Source organism: Emydura macquarii, unplaced genomic scaffold (assembly GCF_026122565.2).
Source record: "Emydura macquarii macquarii isolate MOO-44397 ecotype Brisbane River unplaced genomic scaffold, CSIRO-AGI_Emac_v2 contig_306, whole genome shotgun sequence".
NCBI lineage: Eukaryota > Metazoa > Chordata > Testudines > Chelidae > Emydura > Emydura macquarii.
The window spans coordinates 14,371,840-14,395,765 of record NW_027130443.1 but is presented as its reverse complement, the minus strand read 5'-3'; the positions used below and the strand labels follow the sequence as shown (position 1 = coordinate 14,395,765).

At 61.1% G+C, this 23,926-nt stretch overlaps 1 protein-coding gene across 2 annotated transcripts in view; it reads right to left on the bottom strand.

Annotated features, from left to right (window-relative positions):
* The window catches only part of PDE4C (phosphodiesterase 4C), a 79,268-nt gene that overhangs the window by 28,892 nt on the left and 26,450 nt on the right, over positions 1-23,926 (bottom strand). The window contains exon 1 of one of the 2 annotated variants that reach the window (XM_067560971.1): positions 9,027-9,118. The exons of the other annotated variant lie outside the window; for it this stretch is intronic. Coding sequence (XP_067417072.1) covers positions 9,027-9,055 — 29 coding nt within the window. The 5' untranslated portion in view covers positions 9,056-9,118. Of the gene's footprint in view, positions 1-9,026; positions 9,119-23,926 lie in introns of those variants that run through there. 2 annotated transcript variants of the gene reach the window in all.

The window sequence follows — 23,926 nt, the reverse complement described above, 5'->3', positions numbered from 1 at the left end:
CAGTGTGAAAAACTAGCTGTAAGATTAATTGTAGACCACAAACTGCTCTGGAGAGACGTTGTTTTCTAACACATGCCTCAACCACAGGATGCAGGTTGTGCGTCAATGAGAGACCCTCCAGACTCGAACTCTGTCTAGGAGTTTGTGAGTGTGACTGGCTCTGATCGGTGCATGGAGATCGTCAGGATTTATAGCTGCTGGGATATTCACAATGTTACTGGTAACGTTAATACAACTGATCAAAGATACTAGACATTGGTCTTGTGACTGCCTGACTTCCCTGCTCTTCATATGTTTCCAGAGGCTCTGAAACAAGCAGCAGAGGTAATGTTCACTCTGTTAAGCTGGTGCCTGGAGCCACCACACACAATCCACTGTCAATAAAAACAAAAGGCTACGGAGGGGACAGACAGTGCTTGGTCTGAAGGCTGCTAACCTCCCAACCCATGTGTCAGCACTGCACGTAACTTCCCAGCCTGCCAGGCCCTCCCCGCTCACTGCCACTCTCTGCACAGCAGCCTTTCACACAGCTAAGATTGCCGCATCAAATGCGAAGGAGCTGGCAGGGAGCAGAGGGGGCATCGGTGCCGTCTGGCCCCAGGGAGCAGCACCAAGCCCCAGGCAGACCCCTCCTGATCTCCCAACACAGCCCAGCGCCTGCTCGTGCTGCCAGGCCAGGCCTCAGGGTCACAGCACAGTGCAGCCTTTCTGCAGACACCTCCAGCGGAGGCTGTTGAAGAATGCCAGGCAGACAGACTGATGGCTCCCGTCTGGCCTGGTGCTGTCTGCAGAAACACGCTGTGCTGGCAAGGCAGGATGGCGTGAGCCACTGTCGAGGAATGGAGCTGGCACGAGCCCCTGGACCTGCACGGGTTGGTCTGGAACGGCATATTTCCCAACACACCCTGTGCACGCACTGTCTCATCCCACCTGCCCGGGAACGGGAGCTGCAGGCGCTTGGAGAAGCAGACATGTCCACACTGCAAATAAAAGGTGTGCTCGTAACTCCATGGGCTAGCTCAGGTGAAAACAGCAGCTCGGCTCAGCCGCTGGAATTAATCAGCAGCTGACCCCAGCCGAAAGCTGAATTGCTGGGTGTCTTCACTGCCATTTAACCGAGCTCGCTCCCGTGGGTCGTGATCCCGCCTTTTATCTGCAGTGTGGACATGTCCACACTGTCTCGCTGGGCTGCTCCTTGGGGTACTTACTGTGCCCCCACTCAGGGTCCCCAGGGCTGCCCCACAGCAGCATGCTCAGTGGGGGGGGAGCTACTTCTGAGCTTGATCTCCTTCCTCCAGCAGCAGAAGAGCCTGGGGGCCACGGGGTCGTGCCAAGGCCAGCCATGGGCCCATCTTCACTGACACCAGTGACATGAGAACCCTCCCTGCCCCAGCCCCTCTCTCTAGGAAATCTCTGGAGTGATGCGGGAACCTGGACGCCAGCCATGGCAGGGCACTGACTCTGGGGGGGAGGGGGCCGTCACTTGTGGCCCTGCACTGAGCTCTGTTCTGCACCCCACAAAGTGCTGGAGCGGCAGCACCAGCCTCCCCTTCACTTCCTGCGGCTCTGTGCTGTGCGGAGATCACTGCCTCAGCGGAGCCCAGGAGCTGCACATTTCAGCAGGCTGCTGCTTGTGTTAACCCCGCCCCAGGTCGGAGGAGCTAGGAGCCTTGGAGATGGGGACTGGAGCTTTCTCGGGACGTTTTCTCTCTTGGAGATTGTTTGACTCTCTCACTCCCGTTCTGCCACCTGCCCTGGGAGCGACTGGACTTTGCAGACATGTCCCTGATCTGCCATAAGCAACTGGGAGATATTCCTGTCCGTGCGGGTCAGGGGGCCGAGACGCCACGGAGTGCAGCCAGGGCCTTTCCCGTTTGACATGCCTCTCCGCAGAGGGAAGAAGGGGTCAGTTTTCCAAATGCTGAAATCCCAGGTCAGGCGGGGTTAGGACAGTCCAGAATAAACAGAGACTTTAGCCAGAGTAAATAGGGCCACATTGCAGGGCTCATTCCTGCAGCCAAGTGAAAGTAACTGGGGGGCAGGGGAGCACGGCTCCGAGCTAACTAACGCGCTCCCCTCAATCTCTCTCCTGTCCTGCACCGTCAGGCCTCGCCCCGGGGCAGAGCGGGGGCAGGCTGGAGGGAGAAGAGCAGCAGGGATGACGCTTTGCCAAGAACCTCGAAGCACTTTACAAACAATGACTTCACCTCCCCCCAGCCTGGGAACTGTCTCCATCTGACGGATGGGGGAAACACAGAGATGGGAAGAGACTTGCCCAGTGACAGAATAACAGTGGAAAAGCCAAGAATACAATTCAAAAACCCTGACTCCCAGGCCCCCTGCTCTAACCACGGGACACCACTGCCCCCGCCAAGACAGGAATAGAACCCAGGAGTGCTGTCTCAGTTTCCCCCCTGCTCCAACCATTAGACCCCACTGCCCTGAGCAGAGATCAGCAAGTGAAGCTGAGGGTGATGCTCAGTGTCAAGCAGCCAAGCAGCCGCATGCTCTGACGTGGCCAGGAGGGAGAGAATCCGATTTGTTGGAGCCCGATGTTTATCAGGCAGAAAGCAGTGGGGAGGGCCCTGCTGGCGGGGGCTGAGATGCCAGCAAGCGGGAGATTCTCTTCCAGCCCCCTACCCCCAGTGGCTTCCATGGACCTTTGGCTCGTGGCCGAGCAGGAACCGCTACTCGTGGCTGATGGCAGGATAACCAAGGCCACCTGCCCCTCGTGGCCGCCCCTGCCACTCCACCATCGCGGGACTCCTACTCGCAGCTCCGCCGGGGGCTGAGGGAGACACGGCCTGTCTCAACGCAGCCTGGGGATTTCTTAAACTGCCTGGCTGTTGGAAAAGCCCTAATCTCCATCTCACTGCCTGCCGGCCACGCCTGGGCACAGGGGGGTCACGCAGCCCTCTCCCCAAGGGATGGGCACGGAGCCAGCCCTGCCTGTCTAGGGACTGGGCTGGGCAGGAGGGGCCCTAGAAGCACCCGCTGGGGCGCTGAGGTTAGCCTGGCGGGAGCCCAGTGAGCAGAGCCCAGAGAGCCCGTGGGGGCCCCCTCGGGTGCAGAGTGGATGTGGCTGAGATGCACAGGAGGGGGATGGGGGCCAGAGGTTCCCATCTAGCTGGTCCTGCTCCTACTGGCCCACTGCTCTCCAGAGGCCAGCGTGGAAGCAACGAGGGCCCCTGGCCTCTCCCTAGCCACAGGACTGGAAGGGGGGAGTCCCTAGCTCATGGCAGGATCCCTGCCATCCCCTGTGAGCCTGCCCCGCTCTCCAGGCTGGCTGAGGAACTTTGTGGGGAGGGGTAAGTGGCGCACAGGCCCCCCCGCCCATTCACACTGGCACTGTACCATGATCTGCCCCATCTGTGGCCTGGGAAATTAGGAGGGGGCAGCCTGGTTCCTCCCGGCCACGAGACAAAACCCACCACAATAACTGGCTGCTTCTGAATCCCTGGCGTCTCCCCAGGGAGGCCAACGATGGCTGGACGCTCCCTGCAGGGGCCCTTTCCCCCAAACCAGGGCTGCATCCCGCCGGCCAGTTCTGGGCTAAACAATCTCCCAGCCACGCACCTCCCGCCAGCACGAAAGCGACCTTCCAGCACTGAACGAACAGCGAGACCCCGTGACACAGAACCACCGGGGATGCCTGTGGAGCGTGAGGTGTCTGGGAGCCGGGCTCTGGCCGAATGCCCTCATGGCACAGGCTAACCACAGCCTTGCCGCTTGCCGCCCAGACTCAAGGTGGGAGGGGGTGGGGCTGACTTCTCTGGCTCCAAACATCCAGGCTCGGGTCTTGGGCAGCAGCCTGGGCCCAGAGCCGAGCTGAGGGGGCTTCTCAGGTCATCCCCTCCCAGCGCTGCCTGGCCACACACAGTGGGGAGCAGCAGTGGCTGGGGGATAACGCGGGCTCCCCGCCCTGCCCATCACAGCCACAAGCCCTGCTGCTGCGGCGCAGAGGTGCGTCACTGAAGCGGCTCCCGAATCGATTCAAGCATCGATCCACCCGTCTGCGCCGAGCTGCAACCTTCAGTGACCTCTGCGAGCCAGCCAGCCCCAGACACGGGCCGGGAGCGCGGGCTGGGGGGAGGAGCGGGTGCCAGGGAGGCACCGTGCAGTTCTCATTCGTCGTGTTCTGGGGGCATTTAGAGCGAGGACCCAGGCGGCCCCGCCCCTTCGCAGGAAGCCCTGGGGCCGGCAGGCCGATTGGCAGAGCTCTTCCCTCACGTGTGCCCGAGCAGGGCCGTTGCACACACGCTGCTCTGCACGCAGGCACTGCTGTTCCCAGACGGAGGTGGCTCATTGTGTCCCATGGTTCTCATCTTCCAGGGGGCCGGTGGACATCCCCAGCACTGGGGCTCCCAGTCCTTTTCTGGGGAGACAATTGCCTGGTCTCATACATCGTCGGCAGGGCGTCTTCCTTGGTATTCGTCCCCAGCTCCTGTCACTCCAGTTCCTCGCCCTCCTCCACGGGCCTGTCCCGCTCGTCCTGGAACCGGCCAGGGCAGCAGGTGCCTGCAGAGCAGCACAACGAGGTTTTCCTTCCCTAAGTACACGAGGGCCCGGAGCAAACCTCTGCCTCTCCCAGGCAGACACACTCTCATGGGGAGGCCGGCCAAGCCGGCGGGGATGAGAACAGGGAGAGGGAAACCCATTCCCAGGCAGTGCGTAGCTGAGAGCGACCGCTTCCTTCCACGCCTGCCACCCGCCTAGTCACACGTACGCGCCCTGTGCAGAGCGGTCAGACGCCCAGGGGTGGGGAAGCAGTGCCCATCTGTGCAGAGGCCTGCAGCCCAGCGCGCCCAGCGCCTCCTTCGTTCAGCATCTCCCATGCACACGGCAAGGGAACCAAGCAGCAGCGGGGTTAAGGTCTGTGGCAGAGCTGGGAACCCAGGCGTCCTGCCTGCGTTGTGGAGCAGCCTCGGTGGGGGTTCACACTGGATTTCACACCGCCGAATCTCTTCGCCCGCCTTGTGGAGTGCAGGGCACGCCGCAGGAGAGAGGTGCTGGGGGCGTTATTAGAACAGTGAGTTCCAGGGACGGACGCTGCTGCTAAGCGTTTCCTCCGGCTGCAGCAGCCAGAGCGCGCCTGAGAGAACCGGAGAGGCTGCAGCTGCGGCTCTGGATGAGCTGACTTGGCTCGCCCCTGCTCTGTCCCACAGGCAGACAAGCTGAAGGAGGGTGACCTGACCGTGACCTATGAGAACACAGAGAAGCTGCATGATGCCAGGAGGGCAGGACCCAAACGTCACCCCCTACTCTCCTCCTCCCAAGAGGAACAATCCCTGAACCCCACTTTCCCTTCAGTGTGCACGTGACGCAGGAGTGCCTCTGGACGGGGTATGGCCAGCCACGTGCCACCTCCTGGCATCTCCCTCCCCCTCTGAATCTGCATCTGACTGGGGAACGCCTTAAGGTCTGTGGCAGAGCTGGGAACCCAGAGACGTCCTGCCTGCGTTGTGGAGCAGCCTGCGGTGGGGGCGCAGACCCTGTGCTCAGCCGAGGAGGTGCGAGCTGCCAGGAGCCGCGTGTAACTCCGGAGCCGTGCGGCTGTTGGGCTGACGTGATGTTCATTTTCTTCAGTTGTTTGTTGTCACGTTTCTGGTTCGTTTCTCCCATGGTACCAGAGGCACAAAGATCCCATTGTGACTCCTATTCTCCAGGACAAAGGATCATGGGGAATTGTAGAGCGGTTGTCCATCCTCTCCCCCTCTGACCATGGCCCCACTGATAGCCAGAGCCGGTCCCTGGAGGCGTCAGCAGTTCCAGTAACTTCAGTCACCCCCGAGCCGAGTGGCCACGACAAGAGATGGCCCCAAGCCCAGACAGACGAGCCATCCCTCCGCCCCAGAGAGGCCAGGACACAGAACCGCGCAGGGCAGAGCGAGGGCTCAGCAGAGCTCTTTCCGAAGTGCTGGCTGAGCTCTTGCTGTGGAGATGCACCACGGCGAGGTGTGCAGCTCCCTGGGAGGACGGGAGAAGGTGGTAGCCCGGTCCCAGCAGCAGCCACTGGTAAGACCCACGGTAAGGTTAGCAGGGAAGCCAGGCAGCCCCGAAGGACGTGGTGCGGCCCAGAGCCACTAGGTGTCAGCACAGACGGGCAAACGGAGCCACTGGCCCGGGCGCCCGGCCAGCGCTGGCAGGCGGCCGGGAGAGCCCAGCCACTCAATTCTCCTGGCGGCTTCCCTGGCGCAGCGCGGTCGGAGGCACGCGCTGGCATGGCTGAGGGCCCTGCTGCAGAGATGGCATGGGCACGTCGGGGCCCAGGACACTCAGGTCTTGGCACAGCGCCTTTCCCAGGAGACTTGTTACTGAATTAAAAAATACTTTCCATCCCACGCCATTCACTTCCATCCTCACCCCGCGCTGGACTGGCTGGCTGGGGAGGGTTGTTTCCTCTATAAATAGCTCTTGTTGCATTGCAAAGGGCTCAGCTGCTCTCCCGCGGCCCAGGAGGCAGGGCAGCCCCGGACCCAGTTCTGCCTGGGCAGAGGCGACCGAGTGCCGAGGCTGGCGTGCAGAGCTGGGTGCTCGCAGCCCTCCGTCCCGCAACTCCGGCGCAGCACAGCACAGCTCTGCTCTGCTCTGCCCTGCCCTGCCCTGCCCTGCCTGGGGCTCCTGGCAGGCGCCTGTCAGCGCTGGGGCAGGTGGTAGCCAACCCGGCTGCTAGCAGGGAGGGCTGGCGTGTCCCCAAGAGCCCAGCCTCGCTGCCTCCAGGGCTGCTGACTCCTGCGTGCCATTAGCCGGGGGGTGCTGGGGGCAGGGGAGCCGGAGGCCCAGGGGCTCCGTGCAGGCGCGTGACCAGATGTGCAAGCTTGGCTGCTGGTGGCCGGAGGACAGGCGAGCTGGCCCGCATAGCCGGGGTGTGATGGGAGGAGCGGGGGGCACAGGCTGGCTGCTGCTTGTTTTCCTCCCTCTGTCCTAACAAACGCCCTTTCTATTTACATTCCCAGCATCTGCTGGCCAGCTGCAGCCACGTTCCCAGGGAGCCGGCTCCTCCCCGGCTGCCCCCCGGCCCCTCAGCACAGCAGTCTCCTGCCCCCTAACTCCTTGCCACAGAGGGGCTGCCCTGGCCTGAGGCGCTGCCAGGGGGAGGATGGGGCTGGTAGGAAGTGACGGGCCCTGCTGTCTCCACCAGGCAAACAGAGGCCCTGCAGGGCCCGAGCAGGCTCAGAGGCAGTGCAGCCCAGGGGAAGGACCATGAGGATATCAGCAGCCGGGGAACCCCCCGAGCCCTTGGTGGGGAGCCCTGCACCGGCTCTGGGCAGCTCCTGGCATGACCCACAGACACCCGCAGTTCTCTGCTTGGTTAGCGCCTTCCCATGGCCGGGCAGGGTGGGGAGAGGAGAGGAAGTGCCCCAGGCCAGACAGACAGACAGACAGACAGGCCTCGCGAAGCCTCCCAGGGAGCTCAGGTCTCAGCACCTGTGAGCTGCCAACCCCAGAACCGGCCCGCCTGCAGCAGCCTCCGCAGATAGCCCCCGCCCCGCCCCGCCCTGCCCGGCGGTGGGCAGCCCAGCCCTTACCAGAGGGGGTGTGCCACGGTGAACCGCCGCTGCAGCCGGATGCTCTGGTTCATCAGGAGCTTTCTGAAGAGGACGGGCGAGCTGCGGGGGGAGGCACTCGGGGAGGCCTCTGGGGATCCATGCGTCGGGTTCAGCATCTCGGAGCCGCCGAGTAGTGGGGGGCAGGGGGGCCACGTGCACAAGAAGCTCAGCCTGGCCTTCGCCCCCCCCGTTCACGTCTCCCCCAGGAAGGTCGCCGCGGGGGATCCCTGGCCCACAGCGGGGGTCCCGGAGGGGACGGAGGAGCCACAGGTGCAGCCGCAGTCGCGCTCCCCCGGCTGGGTCCAGGCGACTGGCCGAGGAGGGGCGGCACTTTCAGCCCATGCCTCTTGTTTGGCACGGAGGCACCCTGGACGCTGCCTGCCCCGCGTGCTGCGGGCTCCCTGTGCTGGACGGCTGGGCTCCGGCAGCCGGACGAACGGGCGGGCCTGGGGGCCGGAGGGGGGTTGCTAGGCAGCTGCGTTTCCTCAGGGTCTCGCAGCACAGTTGCCCCGCGTCCCGTTCGGAGAAGACAAAGTGTCCGCTCGGCACAAAGCAGGAAGCGCATTGCAAACACAGCGCCTCGCTCCCTGGGAAATGTTCCATCCCCCCGTCCCTGCCTGGGAAATTAAACAACCGTCTGGCTCAGCAGATTCCGGAACCCGATGCAAACCCCCTCGTCTCTCGGGCTGGGCCAGGCCAGTCTGGCAGAGGGACGCTCGCTCCCTGGCCTGGGGCGCTACGGGGAAAGGAGGCAGTGCAGCTCCCCCAGCCCCGCTGCCCCGCTCAGCCCTTTCCCCGTCAGCAGCAGCTTGGGCTGCCTCAATGGCTCGGGAACAGGAAACTCCCCTGGAATCCGGCAGGGCTGGGGAGACTTCCCCTGCTCAGGGTCCTACATGCACCGGGGCTGGATCCTCAGCCGGTGTCAAGCAGCGAGTTCCACTGACTCCCACGACTGCGATGCCGCTTTGCCCGCTCACGCTTGCCGGCTTCCAGCAATGCAGCGCCAGTGGGGGGAGCGCTCCCCTGCGCCAGCTTGCACGCTCCTCACAGCCTGCAGGCCTCAACTCGAGGTGCCCCTGGCTCTGTCGGGCGCAGAGGAGCCAGCCCCAGTGCTATTCCACTGTATCTTGTCCTGCTCGCCTCCACCCGGCCCCCAGCTGACAGGCCCTATTCTCCCAACCCGAAGGGGCGACAGCGCAGGTGGGACCCAGACTGGGCTCCCCTCGGGCTCCTCCCCTGTTCACCAGAGACAGCCAGAGAGGCCCTGCAAGGACCGCAATGGGGCAGAGCACAGGGGATGGGCAGCCCAGCCAGGAGAGCTGCAAGCTCGATATGTGGCTTAACCCACATATGACATCTGCAGCCGCACACATGCTGCGCAGCCCCGTCAGCTGCAGCCCCACGGAACGGAGAGGCAGGGTCGCTCCTGGGATCCCCACGGCCCGGGCCAGTCCCCAGCCCTGCTCAGAACCTCACCATGTGGCACCAGCCTCTCTCCGCCACATGCCGCGCGGGGCAGCCCGTCCACAACAGGTCCAGGCCACGCTGGTCTCCCAGGCCCCTTTCGCTGCTGACGGAGCTCCGGGTTCCCCCCACTCCAGCCTCGGCCATCAGTGCAGCTCTGGGAGCGGGGACACAGGCTTCCAGCCCCAGGGCAGAGAAGAGGACTCCTGAGCCGGCTGCGGGTGGGAAATGAGTGGCGGTGCAGGCGACAGAGTGCCGGGGAGGACACCGCAGGGACACCCTGTTCCCATGCTGGGGGAGGTGCAGGGAGCAGCGGGTCAGCATCGCACCCAAGGAGGGAGATGCGCGATGCGGCTGCGGGCAAGCAGAGTCCCAGTGGCACAGCTGGGCAGCGGCATGTGGCTGGCTGGGCTGAGCGATCGCCAAGTCCCCGAGCCAGCACAGTCGCTGCCTGGCACTGGCACCAGCTCCTCTGCTTCCAGCGCCCTCCCCGAGCTCGGGGCCAGTGGGAATCGTGTGTCACTCTGGCTGTCTGCACCGGCTCGGGGACGTCTCCCAGACACCACGACAGAGCCCAGCTGGGCTCCTGCCTGGCTGCTACCCGGGAGCCTGCGGGCCACAGCCTCTCCTTGCAAAGCCACTTGGGCAACAGAAGCATTTACATTGACCCCGAGCGCTGCCGCCATTCGCAGGGGCCCCATTCGCCCCTCGTTGGTGCTGGAAAGCAGGCGAGATCCGAGCCATGGGTCAAGAGAGACAAACCAACCAGACACACTCGGTGCCACCGGGCCTGGAGCTGTTAACACAGCAGGGCACGAGGGGATGGCAGCTCCCGTCCAGCCACGAGCCCCTGGCCACCCTCCCTAGTACGTGGGGCCTGGAACCCCTCCCTCCCCGGATCCCAGCCACGCCACCCTGCAGCTAAAGGGGCTGGGTGGAGCACCGCGGGCGCTCAGCCTGGGGCTGGATTGCAGATGTGGACTGCCACCTCATGATCTCCCCAAGTCCCAGTCGCCAGCACGATCCCGCCTTGCAGTCTCACTGCAGCTCAGATGATGCATCGTTAGCCCGCATGGGGGAGAAGGCCCAGCTGGCTGTCCCCCCAGCCTGCAGACCCCTCCAGTGGCTAGTGGGGACTGGAAGCTGCCATCATAGCTGGCACCAACTGGCTCCTTCGGGGTCCTTCTCAGCAGGGAGCCAAGGGCAGAGAGCCACGGGGACTGAGCTCTCCAGCCATCAGGAGCACGTGGTTGCCACGTCTAACGGGAGTCCTAGAGCATCATCCAGCTCATGCCGTTCCCGGGGGCTTGAGCTGTATCGACCCTGCACCTCCGCAGACAGAGGGGCTGCGTGGCTTTTCATCGCCCTGCCTGAGCCAAGGAAAGTGCTTGGCTGACAAAGCCGCTGGAGGAGTGCGGGACGGCGGGACCTAACTCGCCACGGGCAGACGGCTGCCCCAGCCCACTGGAGTTCTTCGAACATCTCAGCCAAACGGCAGGGAAAGGAGACCGGGCTGGCATTTAGTTGGCCTTCCAAAGGGTTTTGGACGGAGCTCCTCCCAAGGGACTATTAAGGGAGCTGAGCAGGAAGGCGAAGCACTGCCAGGGCCCGGAATCAGCCAAGATGGACAGTGCAGGGCAGGAAGCAGGGGCTAATTCTCGCCAGGCCAGAGGGGAGTGGCGGGCGCCACAAGACCTGGGTCTGTCCTGATGTGGTAAGGAGATGCCAGTCACAGCCGTGCTGTGTCACGCCCCGCCGGAGCCGCCTGGTGCCTCGGGGACCGTGCTAGAGCATGGCCAGGGAGTGACCCTGGAACGACCTTGAGCCTGGGCCTGGGCCTGGACTGAGCACCACGGCATGGAAATGCCTCTCCTGCTGCACAGCAAATGGCAGCAATTTCCAGCTGCAATCCTCGGCTGGTGCTGGGAGCGGAGCCTGCTCAGCCCGGGGAGCACGGGAAGTGTGAGATTGTTTCCCTCTGAAGATTATTTTTAAAGCTGCAATAACAGCCGTCGACATTCCCCCAGGGCGCCGGCCCCAGGGTCCCTGAACAGCTCCTCCCACGCCCACGTCATGCTCTCTGCAGCGGGCTCCCGCCCATGGGCACTGTGCACCAGGAAGCCCTGCCTCCGCCTTGCTTGTGTGAGCAGGAGTGCTCCTGGAGCGCTCGCCCAGCCGCCCGGCATGCTAGTGGGAGGCCGTGCCCCACTCTGCACAGCCAGGAGAGCCAGCTCCCAGCGCCTCTCGCCTCCACCACGGAGGGCCCGGGATCGCTGAGCAGACAAAGACCACGCTTCCTGACGCAGCAGCATTCCCTGCCCCAGCTCTCCCTGCGCTGAGCTCCACCCCGCTGCTCCCCCAGTGTCTGCGCCCCGAAGATTCCTCCAGCTGTTGTGGCTGGTACAGGAAGCCCGGCTGCCCAGGCTGGGGTAGGAACCTCCCCATGAGACCCAGTGCAAGATGCCCCCCAGGAGCAGCTGCTGCGAGCCAAGCTCGAAGAGCCATGGGCCCAGACCCGTTTGTCGAGAGGATTAACAAGCGACACCCGTCCGGGGGAGGAGGGGGACCTCGGGGTGAGCCAGGGACACACAACGGGTCCTGTCTTGAGACAAGAGCACCCAGCCCCTCCTGTCAGAAGGCAACACTACCCCAAGGGACCAGGGCCAGGCAAGGAGCATGCAGCTGCATGCCCGGGGGCTCTGCACTGGCCGTGCTGTCACTCTGCTGACAACAGGGCAACCCTGGCCCCATGGCAGGAGAAATCAGTGACATGAACCGGGGCAAGTGTCCGCCTCACTTGCTTGTTTGCACAACAGAGCCCGGTCCTGGGGCGGCGTGGCCACGAACAGCGTGCAGGCAAGCACCCGGGTCAGCACACTCAGCCCTACCTCTGCACGCAGGCCCCAGGGAGCAAGGTGTTCCCAGACAGCCTCTGCAAGCTGTGAACCCGGGATGTGATGGCAGCTGCCCCGTACCTCTAGTTCTAGCACTGATGCAGACACCCCCTGTCTCAGGCGGGGCCCTGGGAGGACAGCTAAGATCATGGAGGATGGTTAAGGACTCTGGGCTCTAGCGTGTTTTCCTCTCCTCAGCCCATCCCCCCATACACGTCTCAAACTCAGGCTTGAAGCCAGTCAGGTTTTTGCCCCCTGCTCCCCTTGGGAGGCTGCTCAGAACTTCACTCCTCTGATGGTTAGAAACCTTCGCCTAATTTCAAGCCTAAAGTAAAGCGTGGCCAGTTTCCAGCCATTTGTTCTTGTGCCACCATTGGCCCTTGACTTAAATAAAGCGAACTTCACTTCCCCCCTTCCTTATATATAGCTACGAGATTTGCAATTCTCCAGGCATCGGCACGGCCCCGAGGGCAGGGATTCATTGCAAACCCCTGCTCCTGGCCTGGCAGTGTCATGTGTCAGGTCCTTTGCGGCTCTTGGATGGAGATTTGCCAAGTCCCACACTTTGGTCCCATTCTGCGGTTTGAGTCCACCGCGGACGTGGTCATTTCTGCCTCCCCGTCTTTGTCCCCACGAGCCACCTGCCACAGTCCCCAAGCAGAATGGCCACAAAGGCTTTGTACTTGCTAACGCTACTCTTCAGCCGGGGACCAGCGCAAACAAGAAATAACCGTGGTGGCCAGTGAAAGGAGCTGAGCGTGTTGATGCTCCAGTGAATGCCACTAGATGGTAGCACGGAGCTAACTCGCTGCACAGGCTGCAGCTCTGGGACGCCAGGACTCAACCTCCCCCCGCACGCACGGCAGATGGCCGGGGTTGGGAGCTGCCGTGTGGGCCCCTCCGTGACAGCAGCTCTCCAGCTAATGGCACGTCAATGGACTCCGCTCCCACCTGCTGCCCCGACCCCCAAATCCCTCCCCCACCCTATCCACCAGGGTCTGACTCCGAGAGGGGTGCCCCCCTGTGCCCACGGGGCCGGTCCTCCCTCGTGCAGACACACACAGCTGACAGACTCACCCACCTCCGGACTGGGGGAGCACGGAGGCAAGAGGCTGGTGAGCCAGGCTCGGCTGTGCAGAAAAGCCCCTGCTCCTGGGGTGACGCTGAGGAAATCAGGGGGGATAATTCAATGGCAATCTCAGTCCACGGGGAGCAGAGCGCCGAGAGCAGCCCTGTCCTTCCCAGGGACGAACTCTCAGCGACCTGGAGCAGAGCCAAATGTAAACAGCCCCTGGCTTTCCCCTGGGCTGCCGGATGGGAGCAGGTCAGGCAGGGCAGGAGGGGTCTGGGGCTGGCAGAGCAGGGCAGGGATCCCGGTACTTTAACCCTTCCTTGGGGCAGCACAAGGATGTCTGATCTTCCCCCTTCCTGCACAGGCCCCTTGCCCAGTGGTTCAAGCCGAATTTCTGCGTTCGTTCCTTGCCCTGCCCCTTTCTGCAGTAGTGCTGATGACACCCGCTCGCAGGGCTGTGGCCGTGGATGGAGGGCAGGCGTATTGCCCCAGGGCCATCCCAGTCCCGGGTCTGTGACAGCAGGACAGCTCCCACGGCAGTGGGCTGAGAACTCAGACACCCACGCGATGCACAGAGATGCTGGGGCCTCCCACTGACAGGATCTCAGCCCCCGTGTGCAGGGAGGGAGCAAGGAGCTGCGGGAGCCCCCCCCGGCCCGGGCGGGTGTGAGCAGGGAGCTGTGCCAAGAGGCTGTAGGGACAGTGACAGACTTGTTTAATTTGCACGCTGGCCTGAGCAAGGCCATTTCTCAGGGAGCAGCAGCAGGCGGCTGCGGCCTCTTCTGAAAGGCCGGTTATTTATGGGTGCTGTCCCCGAGGGCAGCTTGCCCTGCATTGCACTCTCCCGCTGTCCGCACAAGTGACTTACCCTCTGGCTGCGGGCCCTCAGGGCTGGTCACACTAATTGCGCTGGCCTCGTGCCTGTTCGTTCGCTCCTAATGGATGAGCAAGAGCAGCCGTGTGCCCCTCTGCGGCCCCAGGGCACTCCGGCCACCAGCCCGCCCACGAGGTGCTGCGTGCTGCAAGCTACGTAGGAAAAGCCTCCAGGCGCTTTGGGCGGCTGCCACTGGCCCCTTCCCTCTGAGGGGGAGAGGGCCGCATGGGGCCCCGCAGAGCAGAAGGGGCCACAGCCTCGCCCCTTCTCATCCCCTGCAGCCAGCCAGCTGCTGAGGCACGGCTAGTCCTGGGGCATAGAGGTGGGCAGCAGCACCGGGCGGGGAGGAGAGGCGCGTTTTCCAGAGGCCGCAGTGGGAAGCTGGGCGTGCGAGGAAACTTTTAAAAACACCAGACTAGAGACTCAGACAAAATGTACCCCCCACACAGCACAGCGAGAGTCAACAAAAGGCCACCAATCACAGGCGAAAAGGCAGCTTTTAAAACCTGCAAGTCAAATCCTACTGAGGGAAAAGAAAGGACCAGAAGCTCTGGCAAGCCAACTGGGACTGCATAATTAGGAGGGCCCAATTATTTTAAGCACATGAGAAGCAGGAAGCCAGCCAGACAATTGGTGGGGCTGCTGACAATCACGGTGCTAAAGGAGCACTCAAAGGAAGACAAAGCCATTGCCGAGAAGCTAAATGAATTCTTCCCATCCCTCTTCACTGCAAAGGGTGTGAGGGGGATTCCCATTCTCAGCCGTTCTTTGTAGGAGGAGCTGTCCCAGATGGAAGTGTCTGTAGAAGGGTGTGCGGAACAAATCGATAAATCAAGCAGTAATAAATCACCCGGACTAGATGGGATTCACACAAGAGTTCTGAAGGAACTCAAATGTGAGTTGCAGCACTGCTAACTGTGGTGTGTAACTGCTCAGTTAAATCTGTCTCTGCACCAGATGACTGGTGGGTAGCACCAATTTTAAAAAAAGGTTCCAGAGATGATCCTGGTCATTACAGGCTGATAAGCTTAACTTCAGTACCAGGCAAACTGCTTCAAACTGTAGTAAAGAACAGAATTATCAGACAAACAGATGAACGTGATATGTTGGGAAAAGGCAACACAGCTTTTGTAAAGGGAAATCATGCCTCATCAATCTGTTAGAAATCTTTGAGGATGTTGACAAACATGTGGACAAGGTTGATCTAGCCAATATAGTGCACTTGGACTTTCAGAAAGCCTGTGACAAGGTCCCTCATCAGCAAAGTAGGCAGTCATGGGATAAGAGGGAAGGTCCTCCTATGGATCAGTAAGTGGTTCAAAGATAGGAAACAAAGGGTGGAAATAAATGGTCAATTTTCACAATGCAAAGAGGTAAATAGAGGGGTCCCCCAAAGACCTATATTGGGACTGATGCTTTTCAACATGTTCATAAATAATCTGGAAATGGGGGTGAGCAGTGAGCTGGCAAAGTTTGCAGACAATACGAAATTACTCAAGACAGTTAAGTCCAAAGCTGACTGAGAAGGTTACAAAAGGGTTTCACAAAACCAGATGACTGGGTAACAAAACGGTAAATGAAATGCAGTGTGGATACATGCAAAGTGATGCACATTGGAAAACATCATCCCAAGTATATATATAAAATGAGGGGTCAAGAAAGAGACCTTGGAGTCTCTGCGTATAGTTCTCTGAAAACAGCTGCTCACTGTGCAGCGACAGTCAAAGAAGCTACCAGAATGCTAGGAGAGGGGAGATAACAAGAGAGAAGATGTCCTATATACATCCATGGCACGCCCACACCCTGAATGCCGTGTGCAGTTCTGGTCGCCCCCTCTCAGAAAAGATAAAATTGGAAAAGGTGCAGAGCAGGACAACAGAAGTGTATGGAACAGCTTCCATATGCGGAGAGATTCAAAAGACTGGGACTACTCAGCTTAGAGAAGAGACGACAAAGGAGGGATCTGCCTGAGATCGTGTGGAAAAGTAAATAAGGAAGTGTAATTTACCCCATCCCACAACACAAGAACTAGGGGTCACCCAATGAAATTAATAGGAGCAGGTTTCAATCAAACATAAGGAAATACTTCTTCACACAATGCCGAGTTAACCTGTGGAACTCATTGCCAGGGGATGTTGTGAAGGCCATAACTATAACTGGGCTCCAAAATAAAAAGAGAGAAATTCCTGGAGGCTAGGTCCATTCATGGCTATTAGCCCAGATGTCAGCGACACAACCTACCACTCTGGATGTCCTTAAACCTTTGACTGCCAGACACTGGGGCTGGATGACAGGATTGCCCTGTTCTCTTCACTCCCTGGGACGCACCTGGCGCTGGCCGCTGTTGGAAGACAGGACACTGGGGTAGGTGGGCCATGAGTCTGACCAGTGTGGCCGTCCTTGTGTCCTTATGTCCTAACTCCACGCTGGAATTGCTCCCAGACGGATGGGCAGCAGCTTCACGCTCTGCTCCCCCACAGGGCTCTGCAGAGCTGCGGTTAAGAGGTTTCTGTTTACCTAGCAGAGCCCAGGCTGCGGCCGCCTTTCAGTCCCCTGCAGTGACGCATCCACTGTGGAGCCCTCCCCCCAACACCTCAGCCTGCCTGGGGACACACCGAGCGTTTTGCCTGGGAGGAGTTGCCGTCTGCACGTGGCTCCGCGTGGCTAGGAGAATCCCAGAACGCCTCTCGTCCCTGAAAAGCTGCCAAGGCAGAGAAAGCAGCAGAGGCCCCTGCGAGCAGCGATTGCTCCGCAGCCAGTTATTCACCCGACTTCGCTGATGTTCAGGTTAGGTCGGTGCCTCTCAGCAATGTCAGTCGAGATGCAAGTTTCCAGGCACACGTCACCCCCCTGCCCACCCTCGGCTGTCTGCATCCTCCACCCCTCCACACACTTATTACTCTCCGTGCCGGAGATTAAACAACCCCCAGGCGGAGGAATGAGTGTATTACCGAACACTGGGCTACATCCGAGATCCCCTCTGCTCTGAGATCAGGGGAAGGACCAAGCTCTCCAGCCCCCCAAGCAAAGCCCCTGAGGGATCAGCGTCGGTTTCCGTGCCGGGTACGGGGAGTGCAGGCGCGTGTGCTGCCAGCTGCGGTAGATCAGGAGCCCCCCCGAAGGGGAGCTGCAGCAGCCTGTCCCTTGGCTGGCACAAAAACCCACAGCAGGGATATTTGCAGCACCAATGACTGCGGAGGCTGGTAGATTTCCATGCCAAGTTCAGGCCCGTCATTTCCTCCCTCCTCCCCCATGCTGCCCCAGTGCCGCCGTCAGCGGTGGCGTGCCAGTGCCCGCAGTCACTGCAGCGCAGTGGGAGTGAATTCACGGCTCTCCAGGGCCCGTCGTGCGGGTGACAGCGCCCAGGACCTGCCGAGCACGGGACGACGGGGATTGCATCCCACGCTAGGGGGGTGTTGTAGCAACTGGCCCAGCACAAGACTCAGGAATGGGTTGCCGGCAGGTGTCCCGCCCTGGCTGGCAGCGCTCAAAGCTTGGGCTCATTCATCCTGCTTCCTGGGCAGGGTGCACATCCTCCCCCCACAGCTCAGCACTGCCCGGGCTGGGCTTGCTCCAGCACCAGCTGTGCCAGAATGGGCAGAGCGTGTGGGAGTCTGGGCATCACACGGGGGGACAGCGTGGGGACAGCTGCCTGGGCAGAGGGGTGCCGGTGCCGGCGGGCTTACACCGCTCTCTGCAAGGCTTTGAGAGGGGCCTTGGTGTCTGCCAGGAGAAAGGAGGCTCCCTGGCCTGCTCCCCTTGAACAAACGGTGCCGTGCCAGATTCTCTGCCCCGGAAGGGGGTCTGGAGGCAGCGAGGCCCAGAGCCTGGCCCAGCCAACAGGGCAGGTCATTTTCCCGCACGGAGAGAGCAGCCCCCTGAGAAAACACCTGCTCGGAGGCCGTGTTTACTCAGCCTGAGTCACTGATTTATTTCTGGATGCTCAGCCTCAATGGGAAGGCACAGAGGCAAGACCAGAAGGCTAAGAGCACACGGAGCCCTGGGAAAGCAGCCAGAGAGCCAGCTACCCCGGCACAGCGTGGCCCCGGGGCTTCGGCAGTGATTCAGGGCCTGGGGCGCAAGGACAGCGTGTCCTCTTCTGCATGAGACCTGACCTGAGGCCTGCCTCGTTCTCGCCACGGATTTCAGGTGCTTCTCCTCAGAGCACAGCGGCCTGGCCTGACTCCAGGCCAAGGCCCAGAATATGCTGCAGGCTCGGCGAGAAAGAGCAGGAAAGGAAATGGCTGTCCAAAGCCCTGGGTTTTGTAGGAAGGTCCCTGCCCCAATCTGCTCCAGGGAGAGCCCCCTGGGGAGGAGGGAGAACGCCAAGATGGGCCTAAACTACAAGTGTCCGGGCCCATGTACTGCACACCACAGCCACAGGGGCTCTGTCACGGAGCCACGGGGTCTGTGCTACACCCTGCTTCAAACCAGACTGTCCCTTGGCGGAGGCCTCAAGACAGGGGCACTTGGCCCAGCCCTGCCCATGGGGTCAGAGCCAGCCGGGTCCGACTGCAGCGAGTCACAAGCCATGCTGCAGGTGCACGAGGAGACGCTTCCCCTGCCCCCGCCCCAGGCCAAGACACTGGCCCCAGACACGCGGACCTGTTCCGCTGCACAGAGCCCCGGGGGTTTCACTGCCGTGCAGCCCTGTGAGCCCTGCCTCCCAGCTGGCTGGGGCAGCCCTGCCCAGGGCTCTGGACAGTGGCTCTTGCTTTTGGGATTTTGTAGGCTGGAAACAGCCACCCCCACCCCACCCGTGCAGGGAGCTACTGAGCAGCTGGCCCTGCTGCCCGGGAAGGGCAGGGGTGCTCTGCTGGCAGAACAGGGAGCAGACACAGCCTGGGCCGGGAATATCCCAGTCCTGCAAGTTTGAGATCCTGCAGCAGACAGAGACAGACACGAGCAAGGCCCCCTCCCCAGCCAGAGGCCTCTCCCTTCCCCCCCCCCGTCCTAGAAGGGCCCATCCCCAGCACCCTGGCAGACACTTGGACAGCCCCAACCAGCCCTGCTCTGCCAGGCCAGCCAGTCAGTGGCGGTACATCTCCCTGGCTCTCTCCCAGGCTGGCTTGGCAGCCGCGCTGTCACAGCCATCTGCGGCCGAGGGAGAGCTGGCTGAGCGGCAGCCCTGTGTGACAGCGGGCACTGCCCGGCTGCTGGGCTGAGCTGGGCAGGGAAACCAGAACTGCCACAGCAGTACGTGCGCCGGGGCCCTGCCCTGAGCCAGCGCCTGTCCCGCTGCCTTCCCAGGGAATGGATGGGCCACTTCACCCACGCACGTGGCAGCTGATTGCCCCGCCCCACGCCCAGCACCATGGCGTCTCCAGAGCAGAGCTCCACCTGCCTGCCCCAGGTCCCTCCCCACAGGCACTGCAGAGAGCGGAAGGCAGAAGGCAGCCTGGCCCAGCCACCTTTGCCATCATCCCGGTGGGCGCTCCGGCTGCAATGCTCACCCGCTGGTCTCTCTCCACGCCTGGGTGCTGCGCCCTGCCGCGGCAGCTGGCCAGGCTCAAACCACAGCGCCTGTTCGTGGGACACTGAGAACAGCCCCAGTCACATCAGGCACAGCCCGATTGTTGCTTGACACCATCCTATTAGCCGCTCTGCGGGGACAGCTCTGCGCAGTGCCCGGGCCAGCCATCTCCCTCAGCCCTGCAGAGGGCACCTGTCTGGCTTTTCCTGCATGTCCCTCCCACACAGAGCCAGGGGCAAAGGCCTCGTTCAGAGCTCTTTGCTGGGGCTGTAATCACAGACACCCAGAGAGCCTGGCGTCAGAGCCACACAGCTGGGAATTAAGATGACTTTGCAGAGGGAAGGGGCTGGGATTGTGTCTTTTCAGTTGAAGAGCAATTTCCTGGCAGCTGCATCTGCACCAGCCACTCCCTCAATTTAACCAAGAATTAGGGGGGGGGGGAGATGACAGCCTCCCCATGTTCTCTCTGCGTCCCACCGCTACTGAATAACACCCTGACGGGTTCACGCACAACATCCCTCCCCAGGAACGTCTGTTTCATCTCAGCGTAATTTATTCCCGCCTGCGGCAGGTATTTAAGGATCATTTTCTTCCAGCCTCAGAGACAGAGCAGCTCTTACTGCACAACATTCGTTTTCTGTTTAGAAACAACGTGGCTGGCCCCGGTGATCAGTGCAGCGACAATCACCCCGAGCTCCCACATTACACACCAGCCGCTCCACGTTGGGTGCCATCTTGTATCTGCCCCGGCATGTGGCTGAGCCCTGATTCACAGGCCATTCCCTGTGAATGTGCAGACAGTGCTCAGCACCGATGACGCAGAGCGAGGCTGTGGAGCCAGGCGGGATCCCTCTCCAGCCGGGGACAGCTGCCTGCCTGCCTGAGGCTGTGGGTCTTTCTATAAAGTCTTAGATTACTCAGCACAGAGCAGGGGGTTCACCGCAAATGTTACGAATCTAAACGGAGCTAGAGGACCACACCCAGCGCATCAATCCCACCCCATACACACCCCGGGGCCCCGTCCGCCCTCTCTACGGCAAACTCAGCCATGCAGAGGCTCCCTGATGCATGGTCACCCGCTGCTGCAGAGCCTGGCTGGCTGACGGCGAAGGCTGGAACAGACTCTGCTTGTGCGAGTTACCCTCGGCTTGTGTCTATGTGTTTGCACAACAAGGGAACGTGATGCTGGTTAAACACCACGCAGTACAGGGCTCCCCGGGATTGCTTTGGCTAGCACCAGTGATAATTAAATCAGCGCCTGCACCTGTTGTAATAAACTTAATGCCATTGTTTATTTACCCATTCAATAACCCATTGGTTTGCGCACTCTGCCCCTGGGAACGCCGGCACGTATCCCAGCTCCTCTTGTGTTTGTCTCCCCCAGTTAGAGCAATGGCACATCCAGGCTGCCCTCGTGTATCACACAGGCCAGAGAATCCCCCCAGCAATTCCCGTCTGTCGCCCAGAACTTCTCTTCAAGCCAGAGTGGGGCTTTCTGGAAGATGCCCAACCCTGAGCAGTTCTTTGGGGCACGGACTGCACCATCCTATGAGAACGGTGCTTGGCACAATTCAGCCTTAATCTCCAGCAACACACAGGACCAGAAGTGCACGCAGAGACCAGCCCCCAAAGCCGCAGGGGAATGCGCTCCACTGCATGCTACGGCTGTTACAGTCGCCTCAGGCCAGAAAGGCTGCAGGGGCACCACGAGCTTTGCCATCTGCTGGTGTCCGGGTGCCTGTCCCGGCCACCCCGAGGCTCTTCACTTACACTGTTTATGGAGCAGAGGAAGGACTCACCCCTCCCCCTTTCCTGCAGCCCACAAAAGCGATTTAAATACAGGGAAGTTTGCAAACCCTGCGAGTCAGGGAGCTGGGAGAGAGCCGCGGCCGAGTTAACTTCAGAGCAGTTTGAATCAAGGCCGTTTCTACGTGAGCCGCCCCTCGCGGCTGAGTCACTAGAGATGTGAGCGCTTCTGGCCCTCTGTCGTGTGTTTGTAACCCGTGGAATTACTTGTGTGCATGAGTCACGGCCAGCGCAAACGCTGGAAATCAGCTCCTGGGGAAAGCCACATTCTCTTAATGGCTGAGAAATCCCCAGCCTCTCAAGCGGGCCCCCAACGGACTCTTCTCATCGGCCGCCAGCCCTTCGGGGAGTTAGTGCTGTTTGCTCAGGGATGAGGGATCCTCAAATGAGAGCCCCAGAAAGGGAGTTCAGCTGTTCCCCCCTTCCCCTGCCAGTGACAGAGCCCGCGGAGACGGAGGGGCCTTGGCCACCATCAGGAAATCACGGTTTGGTTTAAAGACCTCAAGCGTGAACCTGTAGCCACAGAGCAGCAGCTGCTGCCCTCCCTACCCAAACCTCCAGGGGCTCCAGGCCTCTTGATACCAACGTCCAATGTAACCAGCGATGTTCATTTGGAAGAGGAAACCCACTGTGATCTGCGAGGTGAAGCGAAAGATCAAAGTCTGACAGGCGACATTTTTCACAGACCTGCTACTTGAAATGCAGCAGAGAACCTCTGCGCAGACTGTTCTGGATATCGGAGCAGCGCGGCAGTTCCTGGGTGTCGGGTCCGAGACGGGTCCTGGGTGCGAATGGACCCTCCGGGCCTTTGTTCTGCTCTTTCCCACTGTCCAAGCAGAACTCAGAACTTCCAGGGCCGCAAACACAAATCCCACTTCCACACACCAAGCCACCATTTCCACAGACAGCCCTGTCCCTGCCACGACACCTGCTCTGCTCCCAAGTGCCTGGGACGGGCCAGAAGCGCAGGCCAGGTGAATTCCTGTCAAAAGGCAGGGGAGCGTTCGTGGCAGATTGCGCGCAGGGTGTGCTCCAGGGAGGCTGCCAGCAGGTCACAAAAGATCAGCTGGGCTTGCACAGATCAGTAAAACCAGAACCCCTTGCACAGAAATGAGTGACTGGATCACGTCCCCCCGCAGCCACCAACACACACAGCCAGCACAGGGAGATCCTGCTTGGTCCAGTCTCAATGTTAAAGACCCACGTGACAGACCTTTGGAGACCACCCACAACCCCGGAGCCCTTCCCTGCTAGTCACTTCCGCCCCATTCACCTCCCAGCCTTCGCAGAGGGCCTTTGAGGGCGTGTCCACCCTGCGATGTGGGAGCCCAGCTTCAGACTCAGCCTTGAGCCCCAGCCCTGTTCCATTCACACACACGACCTGGCAGAGGGGGTGGATCCAAGCCAGAGTCCCCTTTTGCAGTGTGGACGCAGCTCAGACCAGGTCCTCAGACTCACGCCCTGAGAGTCCACCAATGCTATCCACAATCTCATGGGCCAAAGTTCCTTGGCCTGTCCATCCCAAGCCTGGCCAATCGACTCTCAGATCAAAGCCACCCCAGGCCTTCGCCGGGGTCACTCTGCTTCCCCACAGAGAGACGGCAGGACTCTGGTAAACATGGAGACCCCTGCAGAGCTGGAGAGCCATTGCCCCCCGGGGCTGAGGGAGAACGGCACAGCATTGTTCCCTGGGCTCTGGGCCGCTGGGCATGGCTCTTGGACCAGGAACTGCTCCAGCATCTGGCCTGCGCGTCTGGGGCCGATGTAAACCCACATGCTGAAGCCCTGCCCCTTTCCTGGAGCCACCTGTGGGGAAAATCCAGCCCTGGAAGCTGGTTCCCAGAAAGGAGGATATAAATCAGGCAGGTGAGCGGGTCCCTAGCTGCCAACGCCAAGTGGCCCCTGGCTGCACTGCCATCATAGCAAAACTCTCCCTGCGGCCAGGACTTCCCCCTCCCCTGCTGCACAGACATGCACGCCGCACAGGAGAGGCACCTTGGCTAACGAAGAGACACCCTTAGCCCAGACTTGAGAAAGCAAATCACCCCGAAGATGCTGTCTTGGCAGATGCCCGAGCACTGTGCAGATGGCGAGGGAGGGGGCCGCTAGCACCCAGGAGAACAGACAGAAATGATGGCCCAGTTTCTCCCGGGCAGGAGGCTGATGCAGTCTGATTACCGGGTCTGCACGGCATGTGTCTGTTTCTGGCTGTCCATATTGTAACACAGGAACCAACCAAGAGCCCAGCCCCGCCGCCCCCGTCTCCAAGCCCGGCAGCGGAGGTGAAGGATGGGATTTCCAGCCCAGCTGAGCTGCCATCCATCTTATCCCTGCCTCGGAAACCAAACAAATATTCTAGGCTGGCCTGGCAGGATTTACTGTCTACAGGGAACCTCGTTTGTTTGGTCTTGACACAGGGCCCTTCCTCGGCGCTCAGCCCCTAGTCCCAGCGCGCCGGGATGGGGACGGAATTCATAATCAGCAGCCACACAAGCGGCCCATTTTCTCCTCGCCCGGTACTTTCCCAGGGTCACAGGGAAGTTGGCGGCGTGCTGTGTGACCGAGTGTGCCGGATCCGCTGGCGGAGGGGAGAGGAGCGAGCTACTGGGCTGGATTTTCCTTGTGCCTTGATTTCCAGAGAGCTTCCTGGGTCTGTCACCGGGACCCGGGATCTCCGCGGCTCCCCCCCCCAGTGACTGTCTTTGCTCTGCTAGGAGCCCGGCTCAGAGACCTCCGCCCGGCTGCTGCCGTGCCTGACTCACTGGGGACACCCCCTTGGTGGAAGCGCAGGGG